Source organism: Oryza sativa, chromosome 8, assembly GCF_034140825.1.
Source record: "Oryza sativa Japonica Group chromosome 8, ASM3414082v1".
NCBI lineage: Eukaryota > Viridiplantae > Streptophyta > Magnoliopsida > Poales > Poaceae > Oryza > Oryza sativa.
Window position 1 is genome coordinate 23,725,131 of NC_089042.1, and position 16,286 is coordinate 23,741,416.

Below are 16,286 nucleotides of genomic sequence, written 5' to 3' on the forward strand. Positions count from 1 at the left end.
CTAATAAATGTAGGATTTTATATTGGGTTGCACAGAGCAATGGCAATTAAATCAATCCACATTACTCCCTCCATCTACTTTTGATAGTCATATTTCTAAATCTGAAAATTTTATTTGATAGGCATATTTCAATCCAACAACCTATCATCTTATTGATTTTCTTGAATTTAATACGTGACTCTCCATTCTTCCACACATGATTGGCTACATGGGCTTTGAGAAATATAAATATTAATGAATCGCTTGTTTATGAGGAATAACTAGTAGCATATTTAAATGGATGATAAGTAGAATTACTTATCCTTGGTCTATGTGTCAAGATGAAATATGACTATCAAAAGTAGATGGAGGGAGTACTATATACTACTCCCTCCATTTCAAAATATAAGACATAACCAGCCCTAACCCAAATACCAAGAGAATAATTATTATCATCTTATAGATTAGATCATCCTAATAAATACAATACATGCATCCAATAGAATATTAGAGAACATGAGAGTGGAGGATTTAAAAAAGTAATAATTTAGTTAGTGGAAAAAAATTTGGTGGAGGAGGGGTGCAGCGGGCCTGCTGTGCAGCCCTGATCTGGATGAACGACACGTGGCCCAGCTACCGATCCAACGAGAGCGCGCGTAGGGCCTCCAGCACAAGTCTCGGCTGGCTCCCTTCGGCTGAGAATCGATCGGCTCCCGTCCCGGCTCCCTCCGCGCTCATGCTTCCCTCGATGCGCCAGCTCGGCTAAAGTATATCCCTCCCTTATTTCTCGAAGTCTCGATGCGCCTGCTCATCTACCGCCGCTGCCCGCGTGTTCCCCTCTGCTTCTCTCATAGCAGCGAGCGCCGGCGGCGGCGGCGAGCGGCCGTGCCGTGCCGCGTATGTGTCGTCTGGACAACAAGTCTGATTCTGATAGGTACGTCATCTCTCTAGAAATCAGAACCACCACCAGCGTCTGCAGATCCAGATTATTTGCTCTCACCTGAAACTACAGCTGCAATCTCTGTTTCGTTTCTGACAATAATTCAGCAGCAGAGCAATGTTCAATACTTATGTATATTTATTTTCCAATGGTATCTCCCGGGTGCTTTCCTCCCGCTGAAGAAGCACAAGACAGCAAACAACTGAACATATATATAACTCTTGCTGTAAACTAATGTACGCATACATTTCGAAATCACTTCCCTAAAAATGGAAGAACATAGTTTTGAAATTGTTTCCTAAACCTTGGACTAGCGGATTAAATTGCTCATTTTCTTGCAGGTTCTTCTCCTGGATTGGACTGATGGATTAGAATCAGTAAGATGCATATTGTGGATTGAGCTCAAACCTCATTTTTTTATCATGGTGGTTCTGTATTTTCTGTGCAAAATATAAAGGAGGAAAATGCTCAGCCTGAAAGGACTTTAATTGCCACAAGAGGATGGTTTTCAAAGGACTGTAGTTTAATATGCAGGCTTTGTAATATGTACTATGTAATCTGCGAAATGTTAACAGTTTGTAAGGATTGTAGTTGAAATCATACAAGCTGCAATGTAATTGCAAGGAAATTCATCCGTTTGTAATCTGTACAATTTTTGTAAATCTGAAATACACATGGCAGTTGATAACTAAAGTTATATAATTATATTAGCACAATATAAGAAATATTATGATTGTCATGATCATGGTCATCCTCTACATATAGGTGAACATCATCCATCATCAAACAATGCTGATTGAAAAACATGATAATTAAAGAACTAGACGATATTACCTGCATTATCCGCTCGCCGCCGGCTCCAACATCCCCGGTGATTTCGACGTCCATGGGCGCAGGTGATTGAAATCCATGTCCTTCCATGCCATGTGCTAGGGCAGGTGAAAACAACACGAGATGAGATGTCCCGGCAGCTGCAGGGTCCTCCTCCTGCCCTTCTCCTGCCATGGAAGCTGATGCAGCTGCGTTGCCCGTGGAGACTTGTCCTGCCATGGCTGCTGCAGTGCTGCGGTTGCCGGCGATTTTTGCCGTGATCTTGAGGCGCAGGATGAGACGTCTCACTCCACGTCCGCGTGATCCAGGGGCACGCGATAGGAGCTTTCCAATTTCCACACCCACGAGCCGATCGAGCGCGTGCGGTGATGGCAGACGAACAGGCGCATCGAGAGAAGCGTGACCGCGGGGAACAGGATCCTCTGACGTAGATCTACGTCAGAGGGACGTCCGACGCCGCTACACCCCTTGATCGGCATCGGATGGAGGTGAATAAGCACGGTAGATTAACTGGCTTCTTTTCTGCTCACGCTGACAAAATCGAACAGTTTACTCGCTCGCAGGGACGTCGGCCGGCGCGGAGAACGACGGCGTCATGGCGACGTTCAGCGCCTCGTCGTCGCGCGTGCAGGTGCGTGTGGCCAGGAACATCAGTGCGTACGCCGCCCTGGAGCGCATCGCCACCGCCTGCGCCAGCCGGAGTGCGTGCCTCGGGGGATGGCGAAATAAATCCCGGCCGGTTGTGGCCCGCCGGAGACGTAGTCAACGTGGCCATGCAGCACCCATCCCGGCAGCAAGGCCCTCCGTACGATCACCATGTCGTTCAACTTGCAGGGGCTCATCGCAAATGCCATTCACTAGCACGCTGGCATGTATCCAAGCTCAAAGCACAACCATGATGTCGATTCTGGCAAGAAGAGTAAGATTCAGCAGTGCTCCGTCTGAGCGTGAGCTCGAGGAGGCAGCTAGCCATGGCCCATGCAAGGTTCGGCCAGAAGCGCTGACCCCAGCGACAGGAGGTCGGCGCAGGCGAACCACACACTCAACACGGACGGCTCCGCCGCAGGATGCTGCGTGCTGCGGGCCTGCGGCACCGTCGACGAAGAACTCGGCGGCATATGACGAGAGAAGCGGCCGCCGGCCAGGAGCGAGCCTTTCCGTTTTCGTGGGTTGATTTGTCAGCGTGGGCCGAAAAGAAGCTAGTTGGTGTGCTGTGCTTGTTTACCTCCGTTCGATACCGATCCAGCGGCGTAGCGGCATCGGACGTCCCTCTGACGTAGATTGCTCTACGTCAGAGGATCCTGTTCCGAGAACGGAGGGAGCCGGGACAGGAGCCGATTGATTCTCAGCCGAAGGGAGCCAGCCGAGACTTGTGCTAGAGGCCCTACGCGCGCTCTCGTTGGATCGGTAGCTGGGCCACGTGTCGCTCATCCAGATTGGGGTTGCACAGCAGGCCCGCTGCACCCCTCCTCCAAATTTTTTTCCTTAGTTAATGGCCTATATGCATGCATGCCTTATATTATGGAACATCTTAAAAAAGTGGTTGTGCCTTATATTATGGAATGGAGGGAGTACTACTAGAACCAGAATAGGATAATAATTCTAAATTTATATCCATGTAATTTTGGCCCTTTTGTCAATCAGAATCATGGTCAGAACAAGCTTGTTTTTTCTGTGGATTATAATTCAAAACGATTTTAAAATTAAAAGTTTGGTGTTCAACAATAACTTTGGATGAATTTTATATGTCCTCATAACCATCATAAAAATGAGTTGGGAAATGAAGTGACCATAATACCCCGAAATTAATCTAATTAAAATATAAAAATTGAAAATACTTTTGCCGATACTTTGTTACGTCGTATGTATTTGAGTCGATTTTTAAATTCGTTCGCATTTGAAAATATATAAGGAGTCGTATAAAATATCCTTTTAAAAAAATCACATACTAAATTGGGACGAGAGTCGGACTCCTAATTGCTTCAGAATTTTTTTCAAGCCATAAGAAAGCAACATATAGAATATGACCATCATCCGAATAAGAGTTCCGAATTAGATAACAATACTATCAAAATAAAATTCTCATATATACTTTTCAAAAAAAAAATCTAACAATAATACGATTAAAATAGTCTTCACCCTTTGCAACGCACGAGCAATTTTTTTAGTCTAAAATTCAAAATCAGTTCCAAATTAGTTTTCAGCTGTCCAAGCAACAAATAGTAGAAAATATAAACACATTCCAAATTTTCGATCTCACCAGACATTGAGTCGTCAACCCTTCGTGAGGTAAACAGCAAAGTTAAAAACCCTAATGACTTTTACTAGTGAGCCAACATCAATTAACTAGATATATTTTGATACTCTATGCAACTTTGCAAGAAGATCAAAGGGATTGCCTTGGCCTTGCATGTCATCACGCAAGCACTGCATCACTAGCTTCGATTTAGCTATTGGTACGGCGGCCGTGGCCGTGGTGCGCTCGCCGCCGCCGCCGCCGCCGCCGGCGGCCATACCTCTTCATGCTGGCACGCTGACGCGTACACAGGTTGAGTCGTCGTCGTCGTCGTCGCCGTCGCCAGAGCTATGCCGCGCGGATGCAGCGGTGTCAAGTGATGGTGCTCCGGTGGCTCCGTTCGGCGCCGCCCGCGGTGTTCGTCAGCGTCGGCGCCGCTGCCGGAGACGGGCGCCGGCGCGTCGTCGTATTCCGCGGGGAGGCGGTGGAACGTGGGGCTGGCGAACGCGGCGGCGACGACGACGACGGTGGTGGCGGCGACGAGCGGGCCCGCCACGGCGCCTCCGAAGATCTGGCCGTGTGGCCCCGCGAGAGATATCGAGAGGCCGCCGAGCGCGGCGCGTGGCGCCGCCGCGGCCATGGCGGGCGGGAGGAACGTCGCCGATATGGAGAGGATCTCGTACCGGCCGTGGAACACGACCACGGCGGCGGCGGCGCCGCCGCCGATCTCCGCCGCGGCGCCGGAAGGCAACGGGTGGCGGAGCGAGACGTTGGCGACGGCGCCCGTCCCGGCGAGCACGCAGATCCCGAGGCCACGGCGGCGCGCGTACCCCGCGAGCGCGCCGGCGACGTCCCCGCCGCCCGGGATCTCCAGCACGTGCGACCGCATCGCCGCCGCCGCCGCCGGCTCGGCCGCCGCCGCCTCACGCGTGACGACCACCGGCGGCTTCGGCTTGTTCTTGGACCCCGGCGGCCGCCCCCTCCTCCTCTTACCCACCACCACCACCGCAGCAACACCCTCGCCGCCGCCGCCCGCCGTCGTCTCCTCCGCCGCGCCACCACCACCATCACGGCTGTCCACCTCGTCAGAGAAGCACTCCAGCTGCTGCTTCTTCTCGCCCATGGCGCCGCCGCCGACGACGAGCTTGCCATCGCCTTCTCCTCCTCCCAGCTGACTCCTCCTCTCCATACCTCCCTCACAAGCAGCAGCTAGCTACTCCAGCTTGGAGTGTGAGTGCAACAATAGCTAAGCTAGGAGGAGGGTCCCTGGCTGCTTTACCCTACCGGGAGAGATTTCTTGCCGGGAGAGGGAGCACGGTGAGGTGTAAGTGTAAGTGAAGCAAAGCTGGAGAGAGGAGAGACAGGAGGACAGGATTAGCCACTGGATCCGGAGAGAAAAGGACATGGAGCTCATTACCTAGCTAATAATGCCATACTCCGGAGCCTCAGGTAGCTGCAGTTTATTTCCAATCTCTCCTGCTGCTGAAATAGTATAGATTTTCATTGACATTTTAAAAATCTGTAGCTGTAAAATTTAGAAAATAAATTGACTAGAAACCCAAAGTTGATAACCTAGTTTTTTCATATTCTTACTAGAATTCTAGAGCTCCTCCAACAAAGATGGATAATAAGATTAAGTGGGTACGCAAAACAAGAAAGTTATTAGCATATAATCAATTAAATTTTTATTATTATAAACTTGAAAACTGGATTTATTTGATATTTTAGAGTAACTTCTATATAGAAAACTTTTATACAAAATATACCGTTTAGCATTTTTAAAAGCATGTTAATAGAATCACATCTTACCTGTGATGCCATAAGTAGGGCCCTTCCATTTTCCTTTGATCTCCTTTCATCTTTACCCCTTTCACCGTCTCCTCCTCCTCCTCCAACTGACATGATGCATGGCCGGTGTGTGTACGCTATCCAGCATCCACCCACCGGCCGGCCGCCGCACCCTTTGACGGCACGGCAGCGACACACACGCACAGCCGCGAATCCGCCGCCACCTCTCACGCTAGCTTTTTCATGTGCCGACGCCGCGACGCGAGCGAGAGATCTGAACATATGCATGCTAGTACAACTGCGCGTTTTGAATGTTGTAGTAGCTAGAACTGTCAATTATGTGGAGGATATTTTGGAGGGCACTCTAAAACCGATCGAGCTATATTGGTTGATAAGATTGACAGGGACGTTTGCAATTTGGACGACCAATATATAATCAAGCACGTGATATAAACACTTTGGCTGGCTAACGTGATAGGCCCAAGCGATGGACCTGATATGATCCATCCACCTGTAGCTGGCTTATCCAATCTTGGTCCTACTCCATCTCTTATTTGTGGGTTTATGCGTTCAACATTTGACTGTTCATCTTATTTAAAAAATTATAAACAAAATCACACATAAAATATTATTCATATTTATCATCTAATGATAAAAAAATATTGATCATAAAAAAATTTAAATAAAATGGGCGACTAAATATTAAACATAGAAACCGACAAATAAATTTATCTTGAGACAGACGGTGTACTTGGCCCGTGGAATAGGATGGAGTTAATGTTGTTCGCTTTTTAAGGGAAAGAATCCAAAGCTAGCCGCACTCTGCTATCAATCGGTCTCTATCCGTTATCGACCCGTACGTATCTCTGGAACGCGACGTACAACATGTCAAGGGTGTAGTAGTACTTGCAGTCTTGAATAATTCATTCACATGTTCGTACCTAGCACGCCGACACATCAAGTAAAAACAGAATTTGAGGAAGTGCTGGTTCCTGATGCCTACTTCCTCCGTTGTAAAGTTCATATTTAATCCTTGAAGTACAAATTAAGATAGAGCAAAAACGACCAAAATACTCTTCATTGATGGAGAAAATAGTATTGATGATTGAGTATGTAAGGGTATTGAAGTAATATTTTTTTTATTTGTGGATAACCTTATTTTGGAACAAACAGTATAATCTAAAAATGAACTTATTTATGAACGAAGAGAGTACTTCTATAGGCAAAACAAAATCAATATGTGAATAGAAGCGTTAAAATAAATTCCCTCTAGTTATATAATTCTTATCATTTTGAACATTAAGGTTGACTATCAGTAATGTCCAAAAATATAGTTTAAAGGCACTAGAACAACGTATACATATTAGTCTTCGAAAGCACTTTAATAAAATTGATTATTTATTTATTTATTATATTTATATTATAAAATTATATTCAAAGGGTGTGTTCTAAAGTGAGTTTTCAGACGGATGATTAGTCGCACGTAAACAAGAAACATGATTAGTATATGATTAATTGAGTAAAAACTTAAAAAATAGATTTATTTGTTTTCTGAAAGCAATTTCTAGATAAAAAGTTTTCACACGTAACATGCCATTTAATAGATTGAAAAACATGCTAATGAAGATCGAGAAACTAAGTTTAGGGTGCCCAAATGGAGTTTAGAACGCACCCAAAAGATATGTTTTGCATAATGTACGTGTCATTGTTTAGAATGATATAAACTATAGAACCGGAGGGAGTAATCAACTTATGGATGAACTGATATGTGTGCATGTATGCTCTCAATATAATGCTTCAGCTTAGTAGTCAGACCACATGCAATTATATGTGCGTGGCTTTGAAATTAAGTAGGGTGGAATTAGCTGCAAAGTGGTTGCTCCTCCAGTACGTCCTCCTGTTGTCTTGGTTAGAATTCGTGGTGGCTTTGGTGGATCAGATAGAGACGCTACAATCTACATCGACAGCTCTGGTTTTGACCTGGCAGGCACAGGCACAGCACGTATGGACGGAGACGGAATATGGTATGGTATCATCCATGCGCATCCCCTTCGGAGAAGAAATTGGTTGCTGAGCCCTATTTCTTTTCCAACAAACGGAATGATAGCTGAATACTTCGTGTTTCTTTTTTTTAAAAAAAACATTCTTATATATAACACTTTTAAAAAAACTATTTTAATTTTATTTTTTAACTATAATATTTAATTTATTCGGTTGTACCCTTAAATAATTATCGTAAGTCGCTCAGCTATTTAGCTACCTAGCCAAACACCCTAAACTTTACACAAGAATCTGTATTTCCATGTCATAGCAATATAGCATACACAGCATCCGTGAGACCATGATACGCTCGTTAATTGCTGCACTTGTCAATCACCCCACCAGGCTTGCTAGCTAGCAGAGCAGATGAAACCAGGTTTGCCCATCCGCTGATCGAATTGAAGGCAGCAGATCAAACCTCTTGGGATGCAGATCCAAGATGAATAAACAAGATGCGTGCACTGACTGAAATTTTCAGCCATTATCTACAAACTGAGCCATTTTTTCCTTTTTCATTGCAGTGGGGTAATAATACATCCTACATTATTATACCTCTACAACCCAAACCCTCCACATGTCAATAAAATGTTTGGGCCGTCCTTTCCCTAGCCGATCTCCTCAATAAAACACTATTGGCTTCTCCAGGATCATGCTCAGTCCCATCTAACCTCCTCCTATATTGTTCTGTTAACTTACTACTAAATTGATGTTTACTTTGGTTAGTATACAAGGAAGAACTTTCATCGCCCTGATTCCAACCCTCCCTGGCACCCTGAAGCCTGTGCTCGTCAGGCCTATACTGATCCACCTCTTGACCCGATGAACTGGTACCCAAGCTAGACTTTGATCGGGAATAAGTCATACGGCCGTTTTCCCCATGTCCGAACATAGAGCCATCAAAGTATGAAACTTGATCACCAAATATGAGGCGTTCCATATCCTCACTGGTAGAGTTTCTAGTGCTTTCACTGCTGTCGGTGCTATGTGACCCTGTGTCGGAACTGGTGAAAATTGATGAACTCTCACTTGGACTAGGAGATTCTGCTGGCGAATATGGTCCATGTCCAAACTCGTCATATGTATGGGGCAAATCATCTGTCATGTGATCTGCGTACATCTGACCACCTTGGTGTATGGGACCTCCTCCATGCCACCGTCCTGAATTTACCCTTGCCTTGTCCTTCTTTACACGTGCTGGATCTTGAGCCATCAGCGCTGGCCTTACAGAGCTTGGAGCTCTTGGTGAACACCTGAAATGGTTGACAAAGGATTTATATATGTCCTGATAAAGATCCAGGCAAGCACAGACAAGTAATTGCCAGTGTCTGCTATTCATGAGAACTTCTCTTTTTTCCGCTCCTTGAAACAAGTGGCAAAAAGAAAAATAACAAAAAGGATCTTCTCTCTAATGAAACAAGAGAATCTACCTTGCATAGAGCAGCATGTATGCGCACTTCGACATGACATTTTCCAGAGATACAGGTTTGACCTGAACAAAGCAATTTACCCTCCAGTTAGAACAAAACAATGGTGCAGTGCCTTTTGAAGTCGCGTATTCTGTTCAGTATGCTTTCACTAACACATAGATTATCCTCAGTAAGTAGTACTCTCATAGCTAAAGATTATTCATTACTTAAAATAGGAAAACAAGGCTCCGGAAGATCCAGGAATGAACATAATCGGCTTTACTAAATAGTGTTTTACCAGTGATAAAACATTGGGCAGGTATAGGCAAAAACATGGTGAAAGAGCTTGTTTACCTGACTGTCATCTGTTTTGTACCACTTCCCATGCGTGTCCTTCACATAGCATACATAATGACCAGAAAAGGCGGCATTCATAATATCATGATGGACAACCACTGCATACAGGCTGTAAACAGGGGAAGTGTCATCAGCTTTTGGGCTCATATAGCGCTGCAAGTTCAAGGTCTCTGGAAATCTGATGGCTTTGTTGATCTTTCCAAACTTTCCAGACTGTATAGATACAGAAGAAAAGTATTAGTCAAACACTAAATACAATTTCAATGCTTGTTGGACTTATTCAAAACTAGGATAAATGAAACAATGAACTCTTGAATAAGTAAACAAGTTCCTTCAGTGTTGCTATTATAAGAAAAGCAAAAAAAAAGGTCTTATTGTAGATGATACCTGATATCTTTTCAGCGCAATAGTCAGGACATTTGGTGCTTCCGATATTGTCAGCTTCTTTTTAGCGCGCTCATGCGATTTGCATCTGACATTACATAGTAGAGTTAGGAGTATCAGCATTAGGGACTAGGCACAAAAGCAGTCAAGTTACACAGAAGTGATTAAATATGTAGTTATTACAGCTCTAACACGATACATTTATTATAGAACTAGATTAACAGGACACGTCTTATGACATCCACCTTCCTATTATTTCACAGAAGCAAAGCAATTTTAACAAGCAACAGAGCGTTCCACCAATTCTTTTTCAAAAGTCCCTCGAGAAGATATCTCGTTTTCAAGACTAAAATATATGCAACTTTTGCATGGATATACATGACAATTTCTGGGAAATCAATTTTCCATCTCAACAATTTGCCAGATCTGAAGGCACTACTCATGTTGTTGTAGAAAGCTTGGATACGGTAGTTCAAAAATCAAACATGTGATAGCGTTTCAATAAGTCTATCGTGACGGTTAACCACCACAGTTGGTCACTCATACTTCGCCGTAAATTAATAAACACTCTGCAATTCAGAGTTCCCATGTAATGCACATTCAGTTTCACAACAAGTAGAAAGCTCACCAGCATGGTGCTCACAAATAACATCAGTATTTACGTGGTCTTTGCGTGATACACTCTACACATTAGACTGGTATCCTCATGCTACCTGATTATGTTATGATACGAATTAATTTTGTAAGGCCTCTCTTGGCCAACTTTCACAAACAATAATGCATGCCTATCCTTTTATTTTTATTTTTCCCTTTCACTAAGGATTACACATTCCCCTCTTAAATCCTGATTAGTGACATGGGAAAAAAAATCGATCCCTAAATCCCAGAAAGTGAATACGAACTTAGGCTACAGGTCTGAGGTGCCTATAATTCGTTTTGAAATTACAACAACACTATAATAGAGGTCCTTAACTTACTACGGTCTCAGTGACAAGCATTTTGAGGATTTTGGAAAGTGGCAAAAAAGATGTGCACTGTATGAACGCATATGAGCACAAAAGGAACAGCAAGAGCTGGCAGAGAAAGATAGAGGTCAACTAAGTAATAAACCTGCTGCATTTATATTTATTATCTCCATCCAAGACTTCTGTAGATGTAAATCGCTCAAGTGCTCCTTCCAGTGAACTGATGTCGCCATCTATTTCAACAGTAAGATCCAAAATACGCTCATGTTGCTCGGAAGTAGCATCACATCTTGTGCATCTTATCTAGAAGAAGGAAAAAAGCAGTCAATAGGAGTGGGGCTTCATTACACAGCTGATCTCAGGTAATTGAGTACAAACAACAGAAATTTAAACTTGTTCTGTGAACTGTGAAGAAAACCTTAGATCGCAGATAGCCCCCAAATATTAATTGCATAAGTGTTGTTTCTTCGTGTAACCGATGAGTGCCGCTTTTCCTGGCTTCCTTCATGCATACAGATTGCATAGCATCAATGGCGTACCTACAACAGATCAGGTAGTGCGGTTCCATCAGACACTATTGTTGAAAAGAACTGGTTGAGCACAATTAACTAAGCTAATTCAAAACAAGGACATTGGCAATGCCAATTCATACCCAAAATAATATGTTTAGGTTGTTTCTACCAGGATTACAACATTATACTGATGCAAACCACCACCAAAACTCCGAATCCAGATGATAGGGAAAAAGGTTGTCATTGCTCATTAGATTCTTCATGCAGACCACAGACCACAGAACCTAATAAGCACTCCGGCTACCACTCAAATATTCAAGTAGGCCTATTAACTTTAATTTTCTGCATGAATATGTGATATGATACCCCCGCTCTTATCCCCCAGTGCATTCCTCGTTGAGGCACATAAATGTTCCTAACTTCTGCTAAACTAATTCTTAACTTCTTAAACTGGAAACTGTCAATTAAAAAAAATAACTTACCTAAGGAATTCATGAGCATCTTCTTGTTTACCAGGACCAAAGCTACTTCCAATGTCAGGCAAATGAGAGAGTATCCCAGTTGGTGACAAAGCAATCTTGCCTTGTCTGCCCTCCCCAACGAGTTTTTCAAATTCACACATGAAGCACCATTCCTTTTTGGAACCTAGAGAGTATGATATATTAAATAATTACTCAAAGAAATGCTTTATGGGAAACAATGATGTAATAAACACAGTAATAGAACATTACAATTTTTTGAATGAAGCCCTCCCAAAAGATATGATGTAAGTGGTCGGGTAAACATTAAGCACTGAAGAACAGCATTTGCATAGCAACTGCAAGAGAGAGGAAAAAACAAGGTGAAACAGGGTGAACACAGAACACTGTACTAAGCTAATTCCTGCATAAACACCACAAATTATCATAAAATTCGATGCAAGCTGTGATATGTAGCCTGATAGCCACAAAAGGATGGGGAGAGCTAAGTTATAAATCTTAGAGAAATGCTAAAATAATGAGATAAGCAAAAAAGAAACACATATATGTGTTCCAACTATCCAGAAATAATCCAAAACTTACCTATTGCCAAGGTTATGAAGACCAAACGGTTGCAATTCAACCTTTTCATAGAGCTTAATGAAAAGCTCATATGGAAAATGTGTCTGAAAAAAATAAAACTATTAGCAGATAGAAAACTCCTACTAACTATAAACACAGCAGTTCAGTTTTGCTTACTGGCTCTGATGGATAATGCCTCACAACTTTTGGTGCTGTTTGCTGCCTGACAATTTTTTTCAGAGATGTTGCCAGGCTATTTGCTGTTGAAATTGATTTCTCTGATGGTTTAGAATTCCTTTCAGCAATATTATCAGCCCTTTTTGATGAATTAGGTGTAACAGAACGTCCACCGGGAACAGGAGAAACTTTATCAACAGTCAAAACAGATGGCACCATTTTTGACACACCAATGTTGTCTGAGCCAGCAGCTTTTGTCTTGGAGTGTCCAACTTCCACATGAAGAGCAGTCCTGGAAGTTTTAGGTTCTACTGCAACAGGTAGAGCAGCTTGAGCATTGTTGTTATCTGCATATTTTTTGCTGTTACTAGTTTGAGAGCAATCCTGGTGCTTCTTGGAATCAATTAAGGACTCTTTGTTGATAAGACTTCCAGAGCCACTAATCTTTGGTGGAGAAGGTTGAAATCTACACACCAACGCCTCATCTAAGTCCTTTGTGTAAGAACCATTTTCAACAGGAGTTGTAGGTTTCATATTTGATTCTGTCTTTCTACTGCCAAGAGAAGCTACTTGTGAAGAACTTTGAGGGAGTTTGACCGCACTGACAGAATGGTCATCATCAGGAACCTCCACCGAAGCAAGTACTTCTGAGGGCATATCTTTTGTTTTATCATTTAAATTCTTCACGGTGGCTGCCGTGTTGGTTTCAGCTATGTTTTCTTCAGAAGCACTTGTCTGCTCAATTTTCCTTTCCTTTGCAACAGAAAGTTCAGCCACATCATCATGATTAGCATCAGTGCTTGGTGGGCGGCATTCATTTTTATGACCCTGTCTCCAGTGGGCTATCTGGCATTTGAAGGAACTGCAAAAAAAATGAAGGTATCATTGAAGTTGAACAAGTAGCACATTCTAATGCCATGCACAACATTACACTATAGCTCAGAATTTTCAATGTATACAATGTAACAAAGATAATAACTTAAGAGTTTGAAAAGGTATCAATGTTGATATCATATCCAGTAAATTAAGCCTCAATGTTAAGTATTATGAGTTTAGAATCAAAGGATAAAACTCAGAATAAAAATAGTTGTTGTAATCCAATAATGATCTTTGTTAGGATGATTAACTAAACTAATCCATAAAAAATCTACTGATAAACTCAAGTAATCAACGGTTCCATAAGTAGTTTGCTAAATTCTTATTACGACTATCAACCTCGAAAACTTCAGATTCGTTTAATCCATAATCATGGGTTAACACATAAATATACTCATGAATGTGTAGCAGGTGATGAAATTTGTCAATGAAAATTATGGAATTTAATTTTCTGAAATTATGGAATTTAATTTTCTGAATACCCTTCAGATTAGCATGATTGATGTGTGTACATCTTAAAAATATATAGTTTTGTGATAAAATTGGGGTTAAATCTTATATTTTTGCAACAAAATGGCTTCAATCTGTAGTATCGGGATATATTCTATGCTAAATCTACAGTTTATTATGGCGTAAATATGTTGTTTTGTGATAATTTTGTCCAAACATTTGCAATTTAGTGAAATTTAAAGGATATGATTAGAGATAAGCTTATGCGCATGAAACAAATATTGTGAAGAATCACCACTGTTAAGCAGTATGAATCTTTTCCCTCCCCGCAAAAAAAAAAGGTATGAATCTTTTCCCGCAAAAAATAACTATGAATTTCAGAGTCTCAACTATTTATTGAACATGGTTTGATAAATCATCTATGTTTGTTGCCTCGATGTAGAGCATCTGAGCATAGGAAGCATCATGTATGAAAACGATACCAGTAAATTCCATCACAACAAATAATATTGCTTTGTGAAAATGATACTTTTCTCATCTAGAGAACATTTTAGACATTGAGATCCTAACATCTTAAACCCGGTCATGTGCCTAAGTTCATTCATAAATAAAAGACAATAATATATGTGCCCCGAGCCAATGGACGGACAACTTTAAGTCAGGCTAAAAAAAGTAAAGTTTCCAAGAAGATCATCATCAACAAAAGTAATAGAAAGAATTGAGCCATTAGGATCCTAGTTGGGAATATGACAGATGAGCGATTCACAGGCTAATGTCTTTCAAAACTGTGTTTCTGTTAGCAATGCCATATGTCCACATTAGATTCTTCAAATGCAACAAATGGGCACAAAGAAAAGACTAAATAGAGGGTTATCCATACCAAACTCACTTGCCAATCAGTTATTCAAGATGGTCATGTTATGCGCAAACCAAAACTAGACGCAAATTCCAGGCTTTCTGGAACCACTAGCCCTCCTCAAGGTTGAACACCGAAATTACTACGAAATACAGAAATCCGCACTACCAATCGCAGAACTCTCTTTCCGATTCCCCTTTCACCCGGTGAAATTTCACGAAATGCAAAGGGGGACTCAGAAGAGGGTTTCAGAATTCAGACAACTCACCAGTACTTGACAGCCTTGCACTGCTTGCACCTGAACGTCGTCGGCCGGAAGCACACCGCGCAGACCCCCTTGGCACCCACCGGCGGCTGCGGCTGCGGCTGGGCCCGGGCCTCCATCTCCGCCTCTGCCTCCGCCTGAGCCGGAACCACGGCCGGCGGCGCCCCCCACGCCGCCTCATCCACCATCTCCGTCGCGTGCACGACGCTCGGGAACAGCTCCGAGTAGTAGGCGCGCGCGCACTCCACCTCCGCCATCTCCGACTCCTCCTGCGCCAGCCGCGTGAGCCGCAGCACCTCCTCCCTCCGCGCCGCGGCGCGCCTCACCTTCCGCCGCACCACAACCCACACCACCACCACCACCGCAATCACCACAGCCACCACCACCGCCGACGCCGACGACGACGACGACGAACCCGCCGCCTCCGCCATCCACCACCTCCTCCTCCCCTCTCACCCCGCTCCCCTCCTCCTCCTCCTCCCCTCCCCTCCCCACCGCATAGATCTCGCCGCCCAACCTCCTCCACCCACCGGATCCGCCCGCCGATCCCGACCCCGACCCCTCCCCCGCACCTCGCCGTAGCCAACCCGCCAAAATCTAGGGCTTCCAATTTTTTCCCCTCCCCTTCTCTCTCTATCTCTCTCCTCTACTCGAGTTTTGTTTGGTCTTTGGAAGTGACGGAGAGGCAGGCGACGGAGAGAGAGAAGCCGGCGGACTCGAGAGGAGGGAAAGGAATAATAAAAGAATAATAATCCGGCTTGTGGAGGGGGGAAACTGCAAAAAGTGGTTCCGCGAGACGGAGAGGGAAGACGGAGCACGTAACGGTAACGGCCACCGCGACGACAAGAAAGGAATGGGTTCCCACACGCGGGAGGGGGGTGTGGGCCCGAGTGTGTCTGGGCCGTCGGATCGATTCCCCCCGGGTGGATTTCGTACCTAACTTTTGGAATCGCGGGAAAATGTTATTAGCAAGTTTGTTCTTCTTCCCTTTTCTTTTTTGTTATGTGTTCCCGCCAATTAGGTGTGGGGTCCCATAAAGTGACTGGTGGGTCCCACGCGGTTGACGTTGAGGGATTTTTCACATGAAAGGGATTTTTTAATATATATATATATATATATATATATATATATATATATATATATATATATATATATATATATATATATATATATATATATATATA

General features: G+C 43.5%; 2 protein-coding genes and 1 long non-coding RNA gene across 3 annotated transcripts; 1 reads left to right on the top strand and 2 right to left on the bottom strand.

Moving 5' to 3' along the window:
• The first annotated feature begins 779 nt into the window (after window positions 1-779).
• On the top strand, window positions 780-1,612 carry LOC112939835 (uncharacterized). The gene is made up of 2 exons (XR_003243672.2): window positions 780-913; window positions 1,261-1,612. It is a non-coding gene; the product is annotated as an uncharacterized lncRNA (long non-coding RNA).
• Window positions 1,613-3,970: 2,358 nt separating this feature from the next.
• LOC9268405 (AT-hook motif nuclear-localized protein 28) lies at window positions 3,971-5,375 on the bottom strand. The gene has a single exon (XM_026027334.2). It carries the CDS (start codon window positions 5,173-5,175, stop codon window positions 4,201-4,203), a length of 975 nt encoding a protein of 324 aa, XP_025883119.1. The 5' UTR covers window positions 5,176-5,375; the 3' UTR covers window positions 3,971-4,200.
• A 2,920-nt stretch (window positions 5,376-8,295) lies between these two features.
• On the bottom strand, window positions 8,296-15,811 carry LOC4345840 (ubiquitin carboxyl-terminal hydrolase 17). Its single transcript, XM_015795086.3, has 11 exons — window positions 15,106-15,811; window positions 12,656-13,517; window positions 12,500-12,582; window positions 12,170-12,255; window positions 11,921-12,083; window positions 11,345-11,465; window positions 11,072-11,229; window positions 9,965-10,049; window positions 9,575-9,790; window positions 9,242-9,303; window positions 8,296-9,064 (listed from the first exon to the last, which is right to left on the bottom strand). The coding sequence occupies exons 1-11, from the start codon at window positions 15,531-15,533 to the stop codon at window positions 8,392-8,394; spliced, it is 2,937 nt and encodes a 978-aa protein (XP_015650572.1). The 5' UTR covers window positions 15,534-15,811; the 3' UTR covers window positions 8,296-8,391.
• Between the last annotated feature and the right edge of the window lie 475 nt (window positions 15,812-16,286).

What these genes read in the sequence shown, in the direction of transcription:
- LOC9268405 (XM_026027334.2), bottom strand. Translation starts at nt 5,175, where the DNA reads ATGGAGAGGAGGAGTCAGCTGGGAGGAGGAGAAGGCGATGGCAAGCTC.
- LOC4345840 (XM_015795086.3), bottom strand. Translation starts at nt 15,533, where the DNA reads ATGGCGGAGGCGGCGGGTTCGTCGTCGTCGTCGTCGGCGTCGGCGGTG. An exon ending in TGCAAGGCTGTCAAGTACTG is followed by an intron (nt 13,518 to 15,105) that starts GTGAGTTGTCTG and finishes TTTTTTTTGCAG; the next exon opens with TTCCTTCAAATGCCAGATAG. An exon ending in CTTCATAACCTTGGCAATAG is followed by an intron (nt 12,256 to 12,499) that starts GTAAGTTTTGGA and finishes TCTCTCTTGCAG; the next exon opens with TTGCTATGCAAATGCTGTTC.